The 23,538-nt window shown below is 43.6% G+C and overlaps 1 protein-coding gene across 6 annotated transcripts in view; it reads right to left on the bottom strand.

Annotated features, from left to right (window-relative positions):
- The window catches only part of PLCH2 (phospholipase C eta 2), a 323,217-nt gene that overhangs the window by 137,717 nt on the left and 161,962 nt on the right, over window positions 1-23,538 (bottom strand). The window contains exon 1 of one of the 6 annotated variants that reach the window (XM_030537216.1): window positions 19,406-19,578. The exons of the other annotated variants lie outside the window; for them this stretch is intronic. Coding sequence (XP_030393076.1) covers window positions 19,406-19,448 — 43 coding nt within the window. The 5' untranslated portion in view covers window positions 19,449-19,578. Of the gene's footprint in view, window positions 1-19,405; window positions 19,579-23,538 lie in introns of those variants that run through there. 6 annotated transcript variants of the gene reach the window in all.

Here is a 23,538-nt window from a genome sequence, read left to right as displayed (position 1 = left end):
CCATAATATTAAACTGTAACAAGCTGATAATTCAACCAGAAAATGCTGAAATCTGGGTATTCCTATGCTGCAATCCCGCCTCCAAAAGCACCAATTATTTCAAAATTAAAACTCCTTTGAAACTAAGAGCAACAAAAGTGCTGAGTTTGGCATATTTAAAGGGAACAAGTATTGCTAGCTGGTGATTTGTTAAAGGAACAACAAACACATCCTCCTCCCTCACCCGGCTGACGTTAAAGTGGTGTAATTCAGTGGTCAACCAAGCAATGCTTGACAATAGCTGATCATCTGGCATGCTGTGACTGATGCTTGACACTAATCACCGTCACCTCACTGTTACCTTGTGTTCCCCCGCCTGATGGTTATCTCTTGTAATGTACCTAGGGCTTGTCTGTACATGAAAATTTGTCTGGAATAAGGGAGGGTATGAATTTAAGGTGGATTAACTATTCCTGATTAACTCTATGTGTGAAAGCTGTTATTCTGGAGTAAGAGCGCCTTATTCTGAATTTGCTTAATCCTTTTCCATAGTAGATGTAGATCCACTTCTGGCATTAATTGTGCAAATATGCACTCTCCCAGCTCTACTAAAAGTAATATTACGTGGCACTTTTCCTTCAAGGACCTGAACACACTTTACAAATATTAATTACTCCAAGTGAGGGTATCATCCTCATAGTGATGGGCCCAGGGTCACATGTGTAGTCAATAGCAAAGCCAGAAACAGAAGCCTATGCTCTAAGCATATATGGAGTGTCCCGTCTCAAGGGTGCACCTATGTGTGTGAGTGGATTCCCTCTAGACAGAACCTTGAGTCTCAATGAAGACTTTTAAATGCCTGTTAAACCTTTTCACGGGTTTCTGCATTTCATGTAATTAAGGTTTTACTCATATCTGGTAACTTTCTTCAGAATTTGGCATTTTTGTCGATGATTAACCTTTTTAAAAAATTCCTTTCTTTTATAAAACTCCTCTGGGGAGATCTGCAGCATGTAGCCAGGTTCAGCACGGACAGCATTCTTGTTCACATTAATCATGTTCGACAGGCCCATCAAGACTAAACTGACTCTATAAATAGCCCATTTCACAGCTTTATGCACTGCCTGATTCCTCATATTAATAACCCTCCCCTAGATTCTGTCATAAGCATCAGTTACACTCGCTTTCCCTGGGATTCTGTGCTCATCCCTCCTCCACTGTATTCATTCACAAGGCTATAAAACACAAGCTCAAAGGGCAGCACTGATTGTATTACTCACTCTTGATTTATAGCCCATCTGATGGCAGACAGAGAGGCCTCTATCAGAGTCTTCTAAAGTCTTTCCTTGGCATTCAAAATGTCCCCCACTAAAAGACAAGACCTCTGAAGTCCCATCAGATGGTTTATACACTTTGGGTTACCTAGTGGTTATAGCAGGAGAGTGAGCGTTTTATTTCCAGAGCTGGCACTCACCTTGCAAGGTGAATTCAGCCATTTAACTCGCCTTCTCTGGGCCTCCGTTTCTCTGCCTGTAATAAGATGTAGCACTCCAATGACACACACCAGGGCTCACCCCTGCTTGGAACCCTGGGCCTGTGCTCATACAGCTGCTGGCACCAGGGTCCGTGCTGCCATAACCTCACTAGCTAGATAAAGCTAGTGTGAGTATCCCTTCCCTGAACTGCAATCACCCCTCCAACTGCAGTGGAGCCAAACCCCCAGTCTCTAGATCTGTCGACCCAGGACCTTTCATCCACACTGGATGTATCTGCTTAGAAACCACGGGCAATGGTGTCTTCTGTTCAGCAGGAATTTGAGCAGGATTTGCCTTACATTGCCTTGGATCAAGTCTGTTTTCTGTATCTGGCCTATGCTTGAGGCTTCCAAGGAAACCAAGACCACTCCCACTCATGCACATTGCTTTGTTACAACTGGGAAACAACAAATTCCTTCCTGACCCGAGATTGGCTTCACTATCTTAGGGCTCAGTCACATCAGGTCCTGAGCAGTCTGTCCTCAATGCAGCAAAGCACTTACACATATGCTTAACACTATGCATCCGAAGAGCTGTAGCCCAAGAAAGCTCATGCTGAAATAAATCTGTTAGTCTCTAAGGTGCCACAGGTACTCCTGTTCACTATGCATGTGAGTAGCTTCAATGCCCTCACGGTACTCAGCACATTTATTATTATCATATACTCATATTACCATAGCACTGGGACTCAAATGAGGTCAGGGCTCATTGCATTACAAATAATAGGACATCCCTGACCCAAGCATCTTACAGTCTAAATAGACAAGACAACAAAAGGGGAGGATGGGAAAAAGGCGCAGAGAGGCAAAGTGACTTGTTTAAGGTAACAAGGCATCTTATGGCAAAGACAGGATTAGAACTATTCTAGTCTCCAAGGATGTCAGGCAGGGGCTACCCCAGGGACTATCTTCTCGTTGCAATAACTAGAAACGGAATTGTTGCTCATAAAACATTTTCCTGTTCACTCCAGTTGGGTTTTTAATTTACTACTGATTCCTCTTTTATTAGCACAAAGCTCTGCAAAGCCAAGAGAAAATTATCAACATTCATTTTGCAAAACAGCTCCCAGCCACCAGCAACAAATAAAAACAGTGAAATAATAAAGAAACAACAACAGTAGCACAGCCATATTCAGTGCTGATGCACACCCTGTGTAAGCCAGCTATAGCAGTGGTTCTCAAACTTTTGCATTGGCGACCCCTTTCACACAGCAAGCTTCCGAGTGCAACCCTCCTTATAAATTAAAAACACATTTTTTATACTTAACTCTATTATAAAAGCTGGAGGAGAAGCAGGGTTTGGGGTGGAGGCTGACAGCTCGTGACCCTCCATGTAATAACCTCATGACCCCCAGTTTGAGAACCCCTGAACTAGAGTCTGCACAGATTCAGCCCATGATATTTATACCAGAAATGAACTCTCAAAGCCTATGTGTTGTATAGAAACCCCGACTTGGCAGCCAACATCTTGCTCTTTATCAATACAAGTCAATCCTGTGGGCCAGAAAGATGTAGCTATGGTGAATAATTCAGACTTTCTGGTGATGCAATTGGACAGGACTTTCCAGATCATCTGGTTCAATCCCATAAATCTAGCACGTTATCAAAGGGGTCCCTTACAGCCCAATCATCTGTGATTTATGGGAAGCCTCAAAAGGGTCAGAGATCTGGTTCAGGTCAGCATCCAGAGGTCTGGATGCTTCTGTGAACTATCCAGACATGAAAGGCTCAAGGGCAGAGCTGTGTGAATAATGGAGTCTTTAGTTTGAAGGGAATTCCAAAAACGAACTTTAAAAAAGAGTTCTGGGTTGAGCCAAATTTTTTTGGCAAATCGAAAAGTTGAAGAAAAGAATGATTTCAGTTCACAGGAAATGTTTCATTTAGATTCCGACCATTTTAAAGTGTTTTGGATTCATTTTGTACAAAATCAAAGGAAATTCTGAAATGAAGAGTAATTTTAAACCAAAAAATCACACTTCATTTTGAAAATGTCAAACAATGAAACATTTCCACTTTGTCAGAATTTGTTTGTTTTCCTTTTCTTTTTTAACTGAAACTATTTGGCAAAACAGACACAAATTTGTGAAATGTTCTGGTGTTACCAAATGTGCATTTTTCCCTGAAAAAAAGATTCAGCTAAAAACCTTTGCTCAGCTGTACTCCTGGGAGCCTAAGTTTTCCGCACCTTCCTGCTTGTATCTAGGGCAGAAATACATGAAAACAGCATTTCTCATTTCTACCTACACTTCCCATCTCAGCCAGAATCCGGAGGCAAAAGCCTAACAAAGTGACTGAACATCTACTATCTGTTCAGGCTTAGTCTGAGTTTTTGATGAAGGTCCCAGTTGGTTTTTATTTCATCTGTACTCATTCATTCATCTGCAGTCCAGAGAGAACTGAGACTCCCCAGGATAGCTGTCTGCATGGTGCCTTGTGATAGAAGATTGGTCAAAAATTCAGAGGAGGCCTGCAGCTAATTGGCTGCAGGAAGCAATGTGGAATCTGGGCTGGAGATTTTCCTTGATTGCCTGTAGGATATGAAAGCTCCATGAAGCCTTCACTAGAGGAGGAAAAGCTCAGTGCCAAAGGAGAAATTTGTCCCTTGCTAATACAACCCTGCTCATGGTTTCAGATGGGAGCAAAGCACAAAACACAGTTTCATTCACTATTTCATTATATATTATTCCTCAGCCAAAACTTGACTCATAAAGGTACAAGTCCACAAGTGATGAATTCCATCGTTCTCTATACCTGTTCTGGTATTATTATTGATTTATTTGCATTGCAGTGGAACCTAAAGGTCTGTCTAGATGGCAACAGAAATGCACAGCAGTGAGTATCAGAGCCTGGGTCCACACATTCAGGCTTGCAGGGCTCACTCTAGGGTTATAAAAATAGCTCTGTGGACCTTCGGGCTCAGACTGGCTCTCAGAACCTGAAGCCCACCCCCTCCCTAGGCTTCAGAGCTCAAGTTCCAGTCTGAGCCCAAACATCTACACAGGTATTTTTAGTGCCGTAGTGTGAGCCCTGGAAGCCTGATTCTGTAGGCTCTGAGACTCACTGCTGTGGGGTTCTGCTAACCATGTAGACATATCCTAAGAGCCCCAGTCATGGACAAGGATCCTGTGGTGCTAAGCAGGGTAGAAACACAAAGCAAACAATGGTGCCTGCCACAAAGAACTTACATTCTAAGTGTAAGAGAAGAGAAAATAGGTGGATAGACAGACAGAGGTGGTGGAGCACAAGGAAACAATGAGGCAAAATGGATCAGTATGACCAGCAGTGGTTTCATCACACCAGTTCCTAACCATTATCATTTTTTTTTGTCGGCATCACAGTAAAGGAGACTTATAAGAGGGATGCAAAAAGGACAAGGCAGTAGCTCTGCGGATGCTTACTGGAAGCTCATTCTAAGCGTGAAGGGGAGCACAGAGGTGTGGGTTTGAGAATGTAACAAGTGGGTCAACAACTCGATAGCAAATGAGAAATGATAGGTGGGATCAGGATATACCGAGAGGGACCCTGAACGGGAAGACACGTAGTTTCGTCTGATGTGATGCAGAAGGAGGAGCCACACAATGTATAGCCGTCAAAAGAAGGGTGATATGGTTAAAGCAATGAGCTATGGATATGATCTTTGCAGCAGCATTCTGAATGACCTGAACAGGGCAAGATTGCATTTGTCAAGGCCAGACAGAAGGATGGTGCAGTAGTTGAGGTGTGAGATGAGAGGCTGGACACATGTTTTAGCTGTGTGGATGTGCAGCATGATAGTGCCTAGGGGCTCCGGCCTCATGGTGGTAGGCACCATACAAACAAATTACAGAGACAGTCTCTGCCTTGAAGAACTTACAATCTACACATAAAACTATAGGCAACAGGTGGATAGAATAGATAGAGGAAGCACATATGGCACGCCCATCCCCATGGTCTCTGAGCTGAGAACACCACCACAAGCAAGTTGTAACTATAAGAAATTTAATATGTGCATATAAAAAAGGCAACTGAAATCAGCCAAGCGTGAGTTTCTTGTAAAGGAGGATATAGCACGCCATGTGTTAGGTCCTAATCCTTTGAGGTGCTGAGCGCCCTCGTCTTCCATTGAAGCCAGTGGGAGCTGTGGTAATGTTATTTGATGTTTCGTCTGAAACAGGTTTGAATGGCTGAGGAACAGCAAGCTCTGAAACATGTAACCAGAGACTGGAACCAAAGGTAAACTTTACTCTCCCACAATGACTCCGACAGCATCTTAAGAGTGGACAGAAAGACTCACAAGGAGCTCTCTGCAAGCTCAAATATACGAATGGAAATAAGGAAACCAGCAAGTGAGCTGATGGGTCAATTGTTTAACTTCTGAGTAACATCTGAGCACGGCCCTGAAATAGGAGGCGGTAAGTTGAGCAGACATCCTTTATCAGATCAAGGTCCATTTTGGAACATAATGTCTTGGGCCCTGATTGATAGAGCCCTGCAAATCTGTGCATATGAACTTTATATCCATGGACCGTGTTTGGAGATCACGGATGGGTGTGGATATCTACGGACCATGTTTGTGGATCGCGGATTGGATGCAGATACCAATTTTGTATCCGCACAGGGCTCTAATAATAGAACGTTCTCCGGCTATCTCTGTTTTAAATCTCAAGCTGCTGACTGAATGGTAAAGACTCCACCCATCACATGAAATGACTCTGACTCTCATAAACTCTTATACTCGCTTTACCAGTTGATTTCCCTGAAAGAACTTCCCCTGGATGTGGATCGTTTTCCTCATTAGACCGGAAAACCAGAGAGCTGGGGATTGTTAATTAGCAATGGGAAGACTGGCTGGGACACAATCAAAATTGATCTTGAACCTTCCCCATAACGTGTACCTAACTCTTCCTGATGTTTTAAAAAGTTTAGTAAACTTGGAAAAATCTCTGTGTGGTTTCTGCACTAGCTGGCTTGGGCTGATATAGGAAGTGGAAATGCTAAACTCTCAGGAAAGAGGCTATTTTTGCAATACTGCCAACTGGCCTGTAACTTGTAGTTGCCAGAAATCTCCTGAGAGCCTCAGGATCCTCTTATGGGAGTTGTGACCTGAATTCAAGACCAAAGAGATCCAGAGAAATTCAGACTCTTGGATTTGAAACAAACCTCTACATTCTTTGACGTCGACCCATCCTCATAATTCAATTCTTGGGACATGATTCTCCTGTCATTTACATCAGTAATTCTGGAGTTACTCCCTTGCTATAAAGAAGAGTGAGATCAGAGTCAGATCCTTGAGCTTAGCTCAAGGGCCATGATGTGATCTAATCTCAGAAGAAATTTGTCCAGAATCTCAGTTTCCTGGGAAGCTTGTATCCTATTCCCCACCACTCAGTCTCAGGGAACATACTAACCATAAAGGGTTTGCATGGCCTAACGGAGTCTAAAATCCTTTGGGATCTAAAAATCTTTTTAAATGTAAAGAGCTAAGAGTTGCATTATTCAATTCATTTAGTTACAGTTTAAGAGATCTGAGAAGAATAGCTAGAGGGTTTTTAAGCTCCTGGAAGGAAATGGTGCATATATCACAGCAACAAGGATGTCTCCTATTCTTTCATAGCCTACTAAAGATAATGACTGATCTTGATTTACACCAAAGACGGTAAAATTTCTCCACTGAGAAATCCTGATTTACAGTCCTAAAGCTAGACAAAGATTCCCAGCAGCTATTGTGCATTATTATGAGTGACAGTATATTCCTCCTCTCAAAAGCAGGACATTCATCATTTCCTTTCCTTCCAGTGCTAAAGACTTCTACTTAAATGGGCCAAATTAAACAACCAAAGGGAATAAAGATAGTTTGCCCTGAATGTCTGATTCTTCCTTCATCCAATCCAGTGGTTTATGTGCAATGAATCAAGCAGTCACACAATGATCTCCCCAGCTAAGTCTTGATTACGGATAGATCTGGGAGAGAATAAAGGAAATATCCTTTCTGACAAGAATTCACTTTGCGATTCTCATACCCATTTTGTGCATGTTTCCCATAGATAGTCACGCAATAAAAGTAGTCAGAAAGCAAATTCCAAGCTTACATGTGTGAACATTCACAGAAACCAAACATGGAATTTATACATAAGAGAATCTGTGTTGGAAGTGCTTGCCTGCTCATCCAACCAGGGAGCAGTACACATTGACTTATCTGGCCAATCAAAATTAAGCAACCCAACAGGAATGTAAAGTATCTGTGACCAATCCCTGGAGAAGAAAATCAGAAAAGGTATTTGTTGATTAAATTGGACAGAGAAATACATTTAACAGCATTGCCACCTGTGAAGATAAAAGGAGGCTAAATCTGAAGAAATTATTATTTGCAGGCTATTTGCTTAGTTTATGGGATGCTGTATAACACAGACTGTGAAGTTTTGCTGTCAATCATCTTTAAAAATCAGACTCCCCTATAAAGTGTAAAAATCTTGAATGAGCAGCATTCATGTGTATTTGATTGCTGTATGGTTATAGTTATAGTTCACTGTCCTCTACAAACAAGTCCAATTTGCTCACAACAATAACAAAAGAAAAAAACAGCACAAGAAGTAGTTCATTTCAGCTAGAATTTTTTACTAACTTTGATTCATGAACTCTAGTTGTTGCAGAGCCACTGAAATCCAGGTAGAGTCCAAAGGCCAGGTTCTGATCTCAGTTATACAAATTCTCAAATCACCCCAGTGAACAAAGACAAGCACCAGTCGTAGGCATCACTTAAAACCTATTTTGCAGACTTAAATATATGGAGATGTACCTGTCTCATAGAACTGGAAAGGACCCTGAAAGGTCTTTGAGTCCAGACCCCTGCCTTCACTAGCAGGACCAAGTACTGATTTTACCCCAGATCCCTGAGTGGCCCCCTCAAGGATTCAGCTCACGACTTTGGCTTTAGCAGGCCAATGCTCAAACCACTGAGCTATCCCACCCCAAACTTAAGCGGGGAATTATGTGGTGTATTATCCCCTCTGAATAGGGATGAATTTCACCCAGGTAATCTGGCTTGGCTATGTTTCTCTTTAATAAGTTCAGTGTAATGTATTCAGAGGGCTCCTCCTCCCTCTTTCTCAACACCGTTTCCCTCAGCCCTCTCCCCATTTTGTTGTTTTATGAATAAAGTATTTCCCCCATTTCGTTCCTCCATAATGCAGGATATATAATCTTTCAAAATTGCATTTTATCTCCTTATCCATTGCCTGGCAAACTGCTTGATTCAATACATGTATTATTAATATGGAAAGTCAGCTTTTTTTGAGGCAATAAATACACTGATAATATGTTTAAAGCAGGGAGTGGAGTGTAAATAGTACAGCTAATGTGTGTAGAAATGTAGATTTATGTTAAATTATCTCCCAGAGGCCCACAAAGGGTCAAGATTCTGAGAATTATCCTTTATATGCTGCTTAGGGACGTCATTAAATGAGAAACACCAATTTGTTGTGCTTTTGGTATTAACTTGTGCTTTCTCCTTTTTTAACAGTTCTACAAATTTTAGACTACAAATTATAGTAGCTATCTTCCATAGATGTTATATACAAAAGAGTTATGTTAAAAGAATATTAAGCTTGCAAAGCCAAGCCCTGTAAAGTTAGGGAATGTCAGAAATAAGGTTGTCTGCGTAATCTTAATTCAACCCTCTTGTGCATATGAATTACGATACCGTCTTTAACTACAGGATCATGTACTATTTTTTCCAGGCCTCCTGCCTCATTCAGTGCACAGAATGGATGGTGCTCAATTAATGAGAACCTATGTAATATTTTGTTTTCTCCTTTTTGTTCAATGTGGGGCCTTATGCCTTATTTACTGCACACTGTTTAAACCCTGCTACGAAGAGTTACAAAGGTCCTTGATGGCTTTTCTATGGCACTCAGCACTATGATGTATCAGTGCTTCATAAACATTAACTTACCTTCCCAGCACCCTGGTGAGGTAAGGGGGTGCTATTTTATAGATGGGGATCTGTGGCACAGGGAGTGCTTAGGTGCCCAATTGAGACCTGATTTTTCAGAGTCCTTACCATTATACAGCGCTTTATTTGTTCCAAGCACAGCTTTCACTTGCAGCTACAAGTACTCGGCAATCAGACCACAAGTCTGACACCCAGAAAATGAGAAACACAGTTAGTGGCCCCCTGTGAAAAGTCTGGTTTAAGCAGTTTGCCCAGCATCACACAGGAACACTGACAGAGGCAGGGATAGAATCCTGTTCTCCATTCAGCTGCCTTAGCCATGAGACTATCCTTTCTCCTCCTGCAGTCCCTGCGACATACCACTTCCTCTGACTTCTACAAGAAACAAAGCTGGGGTCCTGCACACAACAGTCTCCTTAACTACACAGTCTTGATTTATTCCCAGAGCAGGTCCATTCTGTGCACTGACTGTGGCAGTGGACAAAATAGTATGTGATCACATAATTAAAGACGATCATAATGCATGCACACAAGAGGTGCGAATTAAGTTTGCTCAGACAATCTTAATTCTGGCATTTCAGAGATTTTGGCTTCTAAAATCTAAGTCTCTGTTGAGCATGTGCAAACTGAGATTCTTCCAAGGCTTATAACTAAGGCTATGATTTTATTATGGACATTTTTAGTAAAAGTCACGGACAGGTCATGGGCAATTCACAAAAATTCAGGGAAGCCGTGACCTGTCCCTGACTTTTACTAAAATTGTCCATGACAAAAACGGGCCTGGAAGAGAGTCCAGGACCCAGGGCCGCCCAGAGGATTCAGGGGGCCTGGGGTCTTCAGTGATGGGGGGCCCCCACCGCCAAATTGCCGCTGAAGACCTGGCACTTTGGCGGCGGGTCCGGCGGCAGAAGAACCCTCACGCCGCAGGTCTTTGGGGCACTTCGGTGGCGGGTCCCGGAGCGGAAGGACCCCCCGCCACCAAAGACCTAGAGCAGAAGAAGCTCCAGGGGCCCGGGCCCTGCGAGAGTTTTCCGGGGTCCCCGGAGCAAGAAAAGGATCCTGCTCCCGGGGCCCCAAAAAACTCTCGTCGGGGCCCCTGTGGGGCCTGGGGCAAAATGCCCCACTTGCCCCCCGCTCTGGGCGGCCCTGCCAGCAGCCTGCTCTGATGTGGCAGGGAGCTGCAGTCCCTGCCCTGTGGCTGGGAGCTGGAAGGGACCCCGCCTGTGGGGACTGGGGAGCTCCAGGGGATTTCCCCCACACCCACAGTGGCTGGGGAGCTGTGAGGGACCGCACCACTCCAGGCAGCAGGAGTACCCCGAAGCTTCTGGCCACCAGGAGAGGTGGGGGTAGCCTGCAGCTCCCAGCTGCTGTGGGTTGAAGTCACAGAATCCATGACTTCCGCAACCTCCGTGACCAAATCGTAGCCTGACTTAGAACCAAGGGAGCTGGAACAATTTGTATAGTGGGGATGCTGAGAGCCATTGAACCAAACTGCGAACCCTGCATATGATGGAAACCGCTTCAAACCAGGGGGTGCAGCCACACCCCCAGCACTCCTAGTTCCAGCACCTGTGTTTACAACATGCTCAAATGTGGACAGATTTTCACCGGGAAGGCAAAAAGCACATCCTTGATATAAAGGTACCCACCTGCCAAATTTCCAGTCCCTGTTTGAAAGCATTGAGACTCCAGAGCTTTACAAAGGAAAGGTTACCTGATTTATTGAGTTATTTATTGCATTGCAAAGCAACATATTTTTCCTTAGCCTCATTGTCATAAACAACTGAACCATTCAGGCTACAAATTTCAAAATCCTCCTGAGGCAGACACCCTCCATGGAAAATTTCAGCCTGAACTGTTAAAAGTTTGGCAAAGTTATAAGCAACTCAAAATAGGGTCTTACACTGGGAAGTGTCAGGCAACCTTAATATTAAGTGGTACTACTAACTCCACTCATGATGCAACAGCAGGGCCAACCATGTAATTCAGATTCGGACAGAATAATTTTTTTTTACACATTTACAGTATGTAGCTGCCTATCTGGGCCCCCATTCTCTGCTCCTCTCCACTTTGTGTCAGCTGTTATGTCTGTGCAAAGTGGGTGTGAAAATGCTATCACTTGCTGTGAATGAAGAACTCAGATCAGGTAACTTTTTAAAACCACTGTTTACAGCAGGGGTTCTCAAACTGGGGGTCGGGACCCCTCAGGGAGTCATGAGGTTATTACATGGGAGGTCATGAGCTATCAGCCTCCACCCCAAACCCCACTTTGCCTCCAGCATTTATAATGGTGTTAAATTTCTAAAAAAGTGTTTTTAATTTATAAGGGGGGTCGCACTCAGAGGCTTGCTATATGAAAGGAGTCGCCAGTACAAACGTTTGAGAACCACTGGTTTACAGCTACAAATGACCACACAAAGTGCAAGGTCACAGAGAATTAGGCCCAAATGTTTCCTAAAGATAAAAATAAATTCCTCCACCTTAATTAATTCACTGACCGTTGGCAAGTGTAATAGGCTCTTGGATGTATCAGATTTATTGTTTATCTCACTTCGACACACATCATGCAAGCAGATCAGGGAGGGCTGTGCCTACTTCTTCAAGTGGGATTTTGTCATTCCTTCACTTTTCACACCAAAAAGTGACTAGCACAAACCTCCTCCACAGATGGACTATCAGAAATATTCCTCCCCATCATAAATTAGAGTGTTTCCTCTTTAGACACTGATCCTGCTAAGACCCTGCAAGAACAAATAGTGCAGTAAACTCATCCATAAGAACCCACTGAACCTAGTTTATAAATTAACTTATCTAGACCCTCCTCACCATAGTAACAGTGCAGCTTCCAGTCATTAATGGGCTTTGCCATCTCAAAACTCCACTATGTAGTAGGGAGGCATCATCCCCTGTTGACCAATGATTCTGACCTGACCTTAGACGGTTTATAGTTTTGGGTAAATTATAATTTCTTTGTTAAGCATACTTAATGGAAGGTATCAAAGCTGTAACAGCAAGTAGGAGAACAAATAATTAGACTATTAGGCTTTGCTGTAGTTAAAGACCTGTGCTATTAGTGTGAAGCCTTGTGAGAGCAGTCATGCTAAAGGCTGAAGTTTAGGGTTAAAAGCCAGCAGGCCCAAGAAGATAACCCCAGGTCACAAATTCTGCACTCTCATTTCGAGACAAACAAGTAACCACAGAAAGTGCAGCACGCTGCAGAATTCTGCAAGAAGAGAGTTTGGGGAGAGGACGGGGGGAGGAATCCGGTTATTAGGCTGTAACTAGGTAGTTAGACCGTAATAATGTATAGGAATTATTCAGAAATGTGTGATATATTTTAGTGATATTCATGATTAAAGGCATAGCTATGGAAAGCTGGAATGCCACATATGGATAAGGGGCAGGTATTAATCTTGTTGCATGCATGGAAATTGATCAAAGAAGGAGGATAAATCTAGTTCCTATTTTTTAATTCATTGGCTCCCTGAGACAGTGTAAACCAAATCAGGACTTTCCTGCTGATGAGCTCCACTTACTTTTCATACTGTCTTTGTTTCCAATGATCTCCATAAAGTTGTAAGTATACACAATTCAAGATTACAAATATAAACAATGCTGGAAACCATATGACTGTACTTCTTATTCTTATATTTATGTATACTGATTTTTTTATTATTTCAATTATATTTGTCTGTAGGAAGTAAAGCTCAAAGTTTGTGTAGGTGTTTCACCAAATTTCATCTTCTCCATTAACTCTAAGTAGCCACCTGAAAAAAGAACTGTCACATGTGACAAGTGCATGTTGCACCTCGATAATGATCTGCTAAGTGCAGTCATTGATCAGGCTACATCCCATCTGATAGATGGGGAACCGAGGCTCAGGCTAAACTAAGCGACTTGCCCTAAGTCAGGAATTGGAAATTGAATTCAGGTGTGCCAAAACCCAGACTCGTGCCCTACTCGATAGACCATCCTTCCTCCCCGATGTCTTTCTCCGTTGGAAGAGAAATATATTGCATCAATTACCATAGCTGGATGAAAATGGAAGCTACATGTATAAGACTGAGTGGAGTGCGTGATGCAGATCCACGAGAGGTGACAATTTTACCCATAATGGAAGAGACCAACTATGTATTTATCTCCTACTAAAGATGGGACCCAAATCCAATCCTGCCCCAATGCTTTTGGCTGAGGATCCAAGCCAGGAAGGAGTCTGTTCAGACTGGACTCAGCTCAAAAGGGCAAAAATATCACAAAAGCAGCTGTTCTTATAGATTGCTGTAATTTGGGAGCAACAACCTTGCAGCAGCTCATGAGATTTCATCACCATCAAATCCAAGCCGTCCTTCAGTCTCAAACCATGAATCCCAGTCTCAGACGAACACCAGCTCTCTGGCCCGACCCTACTTCACATCAATAAAGCTTGTTATCAGATTCCATTTCTCGGAGTAATGCAAACAGGACCATGTTGCTCTTGTGAGGTGTGTAGTAAGTAAAAAGTTTCAAAATAGAATCTGATCCTGGAGTGCTACTTCAAAGTGTCCTGTCAGCTAGCTCAGTACCACTGCTAGATAGATTGATAGGAAAGGACACTGAGCACCACAACCGGCATTTTCCGCCTGACACTAGCTAAACTGACAGCCGGGACTGAGTACAGTGAGATGAATGTCAGGCAGCAGCAAAGAGACAGCTAACTAATAGGAGCAACGAGGATGTCCATAAAAGATGCCCATTCATATCTGATAAATTGGCTCCCAGCCCATTGTATGCTGGAGGCCTAATTCTGCTCTCAGTTAAGATGGTGTAAATCCACAGCAGCTCCATTCACTTCAGTGAAGTTACTCAGATTTACCTCAGTGTGGAATATTGGTGTTTCCCAAATTACAGCTGTTTGATCACTGCTGGAATTCCAGCTTGATTCTGTGGTCACATCTAATGGGAATATATATTTGACTTCCTAACCAACCCCCTAGATCTGACCCACAAGGTGCTGCCTATCAGGGCTGTGGGGAGTCTTACCAATGCCATATGAAAAGGAAATGCCTAATACTGTAAAGTCCCTTCCACAGATTTTGATCTCTATTACCTGAGGGCCCAATCCTGCTCCCACTGATGCTTGTTTCCAATCTCCCTTGCATCCTGAGCAATTGTTCAGAGTTTGGGAGTCTGCTGCCTAGCAGTGCAGCGTTGTTTTTCTAAACAATTATGGGGTGATCTTACAGTGTTTCTGCAGGGAAAAAGCTCTCTGTTTCTTACTGACTTGTGGGTCACTCGCGGGCTTTGGCCTGGAGACCTGTTGAGCTGGTACCTTTCATCACTACCAGGCTGTAATTCAGGAATACAAAACATTCCAGTCAGGGGCTGGTTCTGCTCTCTCCTATCCTAGTGTAACTCCACTGGCTCCAGTGCAGTCATCCCTGCTTTACACTAGGGTAAGTAGAGTAGGGGTGTAAGGGGATGAGAGCTAAGGAAGCGTTCTTCTAAGTCAGCCATGAAAATGTTGCCATATTGTGGGGCCATGCGGGTTCCCATAGCAGTGCCGCTGACTTGAAGGTATATATTGTCTCCAAATGTGCAATAGTTGTGGGGGAGGACAAAATCACAAAGTTCAGCCACCAGGTTTGCCGTGACATTATCAGGGATACTGTTCCTGACGGCTTGTAGTCCATCTTTGTGTGGCATGTTGGTGTAGAGGGCTTCTACATCATAGTGGCCAGGATGGTGTTTTCTGGGAGATCACCGATGGATTGTAGTTTCCTCGGGAAGTCAGTGGTGTCTCAAAGATAGCTGGGAGTGCTGGTAGCATAGGGCCTGAGGACAGAGTCCACATAGCCAGACAATCCTGATGTTAGGGTGCCAATGCCTGAGATGATGAGGCATCCAGGATTTCCAGGTTTATGGATCTTGGGTAGCAAATAGAATAGTCCCGGTTGGGGTTCTAGGCATGTGTCTGTACAGATCTGTTCCTGTGCTTTTTCAGGGAGTTTCTTGAGCAGATGGTGTAGTTTATTTTGGTAATCCTCAGTGGGATCAGAGGGTAATGGCCTCTAGAATGTGGAGATAGAGAGCTGCCTAGCAGCCTCTTGTTCATATTCCAACTTATTCATGATGACGACAGCACCTCCTTTCTCAGCCTTTTTGATTGTGATGTCAGAGTTTTTCCTGAGGCTGTTGATGGCGTTGTGTTCAGCACGGCTGAGGTTATGGGGTAGGTGATGCTGCTTTTCCACAATTTCAGCCCGTGCACATTGATGGAAGCAATCTATGCAAAAGTCCAGTCTATTGTTTCGGCCTTAAGGAGGAGTCCACGCAGAATCCTTCTTTTTGTAGTGCTGGTAGGAAGGATTCTGTGGGTTAGTATGTTGTTGAGAGGTGTGTTGCATCTGATGAAGTGGGTTTTAGCCCACGAAAGCTTATGCTCAAATAAATTTGTTAGTCTCTACAGTGCCACAAGTACTCCTGTTCTTTTTACAGATACAGATTAACACGGCTGCTACTCTGAAACCTGTCACTAAGGTAAGTGAGAGGAGAATCAGGTTCTCAATTAACACAAAGTGATAGTAAGGAAACACCTGCTCAGTGTAATGGCCTTGCTGCTAGCCTTACAGCAGAGTTTTGTAGTACCTTTGCTCTTTCTTCTTTCTCCAGCACCCTTTGCTTCCAAGATACTTCCTATCGCTGGCTTAGAATGACACCCGCTGGCAAAAACGGAGACTTGGTGAATATCCACAAACCACAGTTGGAAAATGCTGGGGCTTAAACCACGAAACTCAAATAAGTAACTGCGATTGACTGCTTCCCAGGGGCCTGGGAAATGAAAGTCTGAGAACTCATCCCTCCAATGTGCCCCAAATCTGTTCTTCCCAGACAGACTAACAAGCAGTAGCAAGGTTGCTATTAAGAGGTTACGGTGCTGCAGGTGGTATGCTTCCCACTCCACCACTGCTTCCCCAGGGGACATTTCCTAAGTGTGGAGTGGCTGACCTTGGAGAGCAAAGATTAGGACCAATCCTGAAACATGGGGAGTGCTCTCAACCTCTAGTCAGGTTACCAGGAATCCGGGGCACTCAGTATCTTCCTGGAGGCAGTCAACACTAGAATTGGTTGGGAATCTTCCAACAAAACATGCTGTCATGGGAAATGATGATCTGTCAAAACTGAAACTTTTGACAACTCCCCCGTTTCAGAACAATTTTGAAAAAAGAAAGTTTCAAATGGTTGAAATGTCCATTTCAAAAGTTCTGGGGTTTGGTTCAAAATGGCCTTTCAATTAGAAATTTAAGTTAATTTATCAAATTTTTTAAAAGGTTGAAATTGAAACTTTTCAAAACTGTCTAAACAAAATGTTTCAATTGACACAATTTAAAAATTCTCTCAGATTTTTGGGACTGACTTTTTGTCACAGTTTGGGATAGGAATTTTTTAAATCTCGAAAATTCTTATGTAACTGGGAAACCATTTCCCACTCAGCTTTCCTTAGCACCTGTAATCAAGTGACCAGGGAGATTGAAGTGTTCACCAACTGTTTTTTGAATGTTATAATTCTTGATGTCTGATTTGTGTCCATTTGTGTCCATTTATTCTTTTCCATAGACACTGTCTGGTTTGGCCAGTGTACATGGCAGAGGGGCATTGCTGCACATGGAGAACACTTCAGTCTCCCCGGTCACACAATTACAGACCTAAAAGTCACAATATTATAACAAAAAAACTTCAGAAACAGACTCCAATGAGAGACTGCTGAATTGGAATTAATATGCAAACTGGACACCATTAAATTAGGCTTGAATAAAAATTCGGAGTGGATGGGTCATTACACAAAGTAAAACTATTTCCCCATGTTTATTTCCCCCACCCCCCCCCACACACACGGTTCCTCACACCTTCTTGTCAACTGCTGAAAAGGGCAATTTTCATTACCACTACAAAAAGTTTGTTCTCTCTCCTGCTGGTAATAGCTCACCTTAACTGATCACTCTCCTTATAGTGTGTATGGTAACACCCATTGTTTCATGTTCCCTGTGTATATATGTATCTTCCTACTGTACTTTCCAGTGGATGCGTCCAGTGAAGTGGGTTTTAGCCCACGAAAGCTCATGCTCAAATAAACTTGTTAGTCTCTAAGGTGCCACAAATACTGCTGTTCTTTTTGCGCATACAGACTACACGGCTGCTACTCTGAAACCACTCAGAGTTAAGTTGATGTCATCATTAAAGCATGTCCCCCTGTTGAATCTCAAATACTTCTATCATTTTGTTTAATACTTTGCAGACCCCATGGGACAGTGGTTACAGCTTAGGTAGTCTTCAGGAATTTTGCTGGGCATCCAAGCCACCCAGGTTCAGACTGTGAACTTCACTGTAGTTAACTGAATTACTTGGGTGAGTACTGTACAGCTCAACATTGTGAGTAAGGGGCCCACAGTCTGGCCGTTTACTCTCTTAACATGTCAGATCATAGGTGATGTTCCCCAGACTTCCCTTGTTATTCTAATGCTGCTGAAATGCTGCAGTATAGCCAGGCTTTTAAAATCCAGTTGGCTTTAATTTTCAAATCCACATCTTTGGGTTGCCAAAGCATCAGTCGCATCAGTGATGAATGACTGAAATGGTCCCAGCCACATTGATCTGAGCCTTTCTAACTTTGGGGAAGTTGGAATCTGGATGTGAATTTTCCAGCCAGTACCCATCTTTAGTTGTGTGAAAGGGACGCCCGGTGAATATGTCCCTGGTCTGGTGTGGCAAATCTAGGGAATCATGCCCACTGCAGGCATTCCAACAGATGTGAAGGAGATAACTGACATACCGCACCAGTGCACACAGAGAAGCCATACGAGAAGTCACTGCAAAACAGTTATAAAACTGCATAGCTACCAGGCATAAAATACAGTGCTATAAAATATGTAGAGATAAGTAGTTAGTCATTTGACTCCATTAATGTAATGTTACAGCAACTCAGGGTTGCTGCCACTGGCCTCTTTCCAAAGAAGTCAATAACAATTATACAGTTTTAAAAATAAAGAGAGAGGGGATGGTCTATACTAGGCAATTAAGTCAGTATAACTACGACACTCAGGAGTGTGAAAAATCCACACTGATGCAGTTAAACTAACCTCACCCCTAATGTAGACAGCTTTGTTGAGGGGAGAATTCTCCCACTGACATAGCTCCCACCTCTCAGGGAGGTGGATTACCTACACCGAACGGAGAAACCCTCCCCTCAGCGCAATAGCATCTTCACTGAACTGCTACAGTGGTGCCGCTGTAACATTTTAAGTGTAGATCTGCCCAGATACTGCACACGTTTCTGCTCAAATTATTATAATTTCTCTAGGTGACCGCAGGAGCTGAGGGTATGACCCCCAAATTCATGTGACTGGGAACGTCTGCAGAAGCATCAAACCAGCTGGAGGCAACTCACAGAGAGGACCTCAGGTTCCATCCGGGATGAGTATGGCTCAGTGTGTTTCTAAGGACTCTAGCCTGGTAGGTTTAAAAGAAACGGTATAACATTAAAAACTAATCACACATATTCTCTGAAAAGCAAACAGCTGACTCGCAACAGTTCCGGGAGCCTTTTTTTCCTCTTCTGCTGTGGGTAGCAAAAGGTCTGAGGATAAAAATGGAAATTTCTTCTTTATAGTGAGAGCCAGCTATCTAGGCAACAGAAAAGGGAGACAGATAGAACTCGTGCCTCCTCTCTGCTCATCGGTGAGAAGCAGACCCTGGCTACAAACAAATGTGTGCGCGTGTGTGTATGTGTACATTTATTAAGGTTTGTTGGAAACGTCAGGAAAAGCCAAGTTACTGCAAAGACTCACTCAAGAAACTGCTACATCTTTGCACTAGACAGCTCAGTTTGAACACAACATAATATCAACTCCGAATGTAGGCTGAGCTAAGCATTCCTTCTCAGTGTAACTAAATCTTTGAAAAGGTTACAAACAAAAATCTTCCCTTACCTTTATCTTGACTGAGGCATCTAATGGTGCTTACATCGTCCATATTCCAGCCGGACTCAAGTGAAAGAAACAGCAAAGGAAGCAATGAAGACCAAAGCAATGCTCATCACTGAGCCTTTAAAAGCATCATCTAAAATAATAATAATAATAGTAATGCATGCACATTGGTCTTTAATGCAACCCCAGAAAGTTCCTAAGAATGCTTTCTTCTTCCTCTGGACTGTGCAGGCTCATTTCACTCCCCGTACAGTATGTCAGGAGCCGTTGACAGGTAGAAACCAGCACAGGAGTTAAATGAATTTTACCAGCGTTTCACTGCAACTCAAGTGTTCAGCCACCTGGGATAATCGGGAATTAACTCTTTGCTCCCTACTCTTAACTGAGATAGGGGAGCCTGTTTTGCTTGGTTCCTTATGAAAGTGCCATGGGAAAGGATGGTGGATGTTGCGAAATAAATAATAAACAGGTAACACAGTCATGTTCCCCTGGGACCTGTTTCATTCAGTAGGCAGCTGTCACCAGTTTCACTTCTCACCAGCAGGACGTCAGTTCATTTTTTAATCTTAGCGTTACTTTGGTCTTCATTGATGCTCTGGTGTTTTATGCTTTAACACCTCCGCTGCACCAGCTCTGTACCCTACAGCCTGTTAAGATCCTCTCTCCTACTCGGCTAGTTTTCAGAATGCAAGTGTAGAGTTACTCACAGAGACATGCAAGCTGTTGTCTTTGGACTTTTGTCTCGTTTATTTTATTTTTTTAATTTTTTGGCAAACAACTCATGTTTCTCTCCTTTTTTAATTTGCCAGGAAATATTCACTCAGAATTGATGGACACTAGCCAGTGAATGACGCAAATGCTTGGCACTCTGTTTGCTGTGTCCCAACAAGATGGGCACAAACCTCTGTGTCCTGGCTAACTTGTAACTGGAATAAATACATTCCGCCTCACTAACTGATTGTACGTGAAAAGCTTACTGGCCTCAACCTAGAACGGTCCCCCATTGTGCTAGGTGCTGTACATATACACAGAACGAGACAGTTCTTGCTTCAAAGAGCACACCATCTAAATAGGCAAGGCAGACAAAGGAAGTGTGACTATCCCTGTTTTACAGAAGGGAAACTGAGACACAGGGGGATGAAGTGACTTGCCTAGAGTCACACAGGCAGTCCATGGCTGAGCCAGGAACTGAGCCCAGGTCTCCTCGCCCCCTGTAGATTTTAACAGGTCGGGAGTTCTTTTCATCGCAATCCTGAGAGGGGCTGAGAACTCAGCTTCCGCTGATTTCAGTGAGTGAGAAGGAGGATGATTCACATGGGCTCTTAGCCTCCCACAGGTAAGACACACTCATTTCCTTTCAGGATCAGGCCATTCCTTCTCTGACTGGCTGTGTAGTGTTGTTATAATGCTGTTGCATTTCATTTCTGAGGTGTCTGCATTGCAATGATGGACATAAGAAAGTCTGTGAAGGCCTGTGGGGTCCTTTGGGTTGAAAGACACTAGGGAGGGAGGACTATATTCAGCCTTGTCAAACTAGAGGAATGGCAAGAAATGCACACGTATTCCTCTCCATTGTTAGAGTCTGATGGCTCTGCTGGGTTTTCATTCTATTTCATCTGTTTCAGGCACTCATCACTGTAAGGTCTGGTTATTGCCACTGGCTGAGACAGCAGACTGGACAGCTCATGGGTCTGTCTTATCTGATAGGGCAATTCCTACGTGCTGCTCCATCCTCACGCATGCGACACTCCTGCTGACATCATTGCCCATCAGTGCAAGGCTGTCAGGACTTGGCTCATGCATGCATAGCTGCATGAAAACAGAATCTCTGCTGCTTACTGTTCCCCTAAAGCCACCATGCCTCTGAGACATTGCAACTATCTCCACAGCAACCTATTACCATAGGAGCACTCATTGCAGGAGGCCTCTGGGACATCGTGCACTCACACTGTTCAGCATTTGTTTTGTTTCCTATTGTAGCTGCTGGGTCTTTTAATAATGGGAGCTCCTCAGGGCAGGGGCCTGCCAACTGCCTGGCATGCCTCGCCCATTGTACACACGGTACACACTCAGGGTTCCATATGAAAACTTAGTTTCACAAATAGTGGATTATAACTTAAGTGGAGAAATAAGCAGCAGCAGCAGGTGAAGTGTTCGAGCTGCACCTGTTTGCATGTAGATGACTTGCATAAGGCAAAAACCACAGCAGGAGAAATGCTGACCAATAGAGCAGATCCCTACACAGAACGCCGTGCCAAGTTTTTAAAGGGATGTAATCATTACATGAGTGATTATGGGGTTTGCTCTTCCATTGGCTTACTGGAGATTTAAGGATGAAAAGGAACATCTCTCCTGAATTCTCCACGCAGCAATGGAAGAGCAGAACACATCTCACCTACCCTTCACTCGTCCTGCTGGGCTGCTAAATGAACTGCTATTAGTACATGCTGATCCCCGTCAAGGGTAAGGCTAGAAAAAGTGACCGTTTTGTTATTTAAACATGAAGTGTGAGAGCCTTATGCTGTCTGGAAGCCCAGGTCATCCCTCTGTCCTGCTGAAGGAGAGAAGATGAGTTCCTTGCAGCTTAGTGGAGGGGGATCTTTCAGATGTCTATGTCCCACATAATTAACCCAAGTTAGCTAACACGAGAGACAAGGTGTGTGTGTGGAGGGGGAGGAGATATTATCTTTTATTACACCCACCTTGTCTCTCCAGTGTCCTGCGACCAACACTGCAAACAGCGAACACAAGTCAATTATGTGGCACATGGCACTTGAACGTTCCCAGAACTCAGGAAGAAAACTCAGCCCCCCAGAATGAGACTTAGAATCTTGAAGCAAGATGTCGCTAAAACAAGCAGTCAAGCAGAAATGTTTTATCCTTCGCAGCTTCCAGATTTCGATGAGGCTTAAAATGATTTACTCTTTGATTCTATTTTCAAAGCTTCCAAGCAAGTCAACATCAAATGATGGTCAATGTAATAAAGTTATTAATGAGTCTGATCTTAACGCATACAAGTGAAGATCCTAATTTCTTGGAGCACAAATCTGGGATGGATTTTTGATTTGATTTTGGATGTGGTACAAAAATACGTCTATGTCCACGTGCTACTTTATCTTGCTGGCAGCCCCATGGCTGTTTCTTTATTTGGCTAGATATGGATAAACTTACAAAGCAGTTTTTCCTATCTCGTTGTGTTTTCCTTTGTCTCTGTATTGTGTAAAACTATAGTCTATTTGTTATGTTGTCTGGAGGGGAACAATCCATAATAAACACCCTAGGTTCTTTCTAGGCATTAAAGCTCCTAGAGCACTTCTGGGGAGAGTCAGCCTGTAGCCAAATGACCTTGGCTAAATCTACCCATACCCTTACAGATGTGCAGAGTGTTGCACAGCAGTTGCCGTCAAGCCTGCTGCCCTCCACCCCTTAGGCCGCTGCATTCTGGCAGTGGCTGACATGTGCCCTCTCTGGATACAGTCTGTAAAATGCCTTGTGATGAAAGGTGCTCTCTAAAGGCTAGGCTGTGATTCAGTTTGTCCACCGCTGCAGGGCCCTTAAAAAGGCTACCTAGACCTTGTCAGGGCTGATGAGAGAGGGAGATGGGAGGGAGAGTTGTACTGGGGCCCAGAGCTCAGAGAGGCCTCCAAAACATCTGTAACAGATCTGTGTAAATAAAGTGAAACGGAAGGGCCCTCAAATTTCTCTCGACAGGCCTGGCCCTTGGCTCCAGCCATGTAAAAGTAAGCAAGACTATTTGTCTCCTTGCTCCTTTCCTGGAGTAGGTGGGCAGGGAGTGGACAGGAAGAGGTGGGAAAACAGCTGGAGTAAGCTGAGCCAACACATGGGCAGGGTGCTGTAGGCAACCAATGAATGACTGCTCCCCTTGGCAGGGGAGGTGCAGGGCAGGGGTTGCAACTCTCAGGAGTGCCTTTGAGGCACAGCACCTCTGGGGCACCTAAAGGAACAAGCTTGCCCTCAGTAGATTATTATTCTGTGCAAGTTTGCTCAGAGACAGAGAAAATGAAAAGACACCAGCTCTAAATCTCTGGGGCTAATTCACTCTCAGGTTAGCATCTAATTTCAAACTCATCAAAATTTGCTGCTTTTTTGGGTGGAGGTGGGGGAACAGTTTGTTT

Source organism: Gopherus evgoodei, chromosome 18 (assembly GCF_007399415.2).
Source record: "Gopherus evgoodei ecotype Sinaloan lineage chromosome 18, rGopEvg1_v1.p, whole genome shotgun sequence".
Classification (NCBI taxonomy): domain Eukaryota; kingdom Metazoa; phylum Chordata; order Testudines; family Testudinidae; genus Gopherus; species Gopherus evgoodei.
This window is presented reverse-complemented; position numbering and strand designations above follow the sequence as displayed.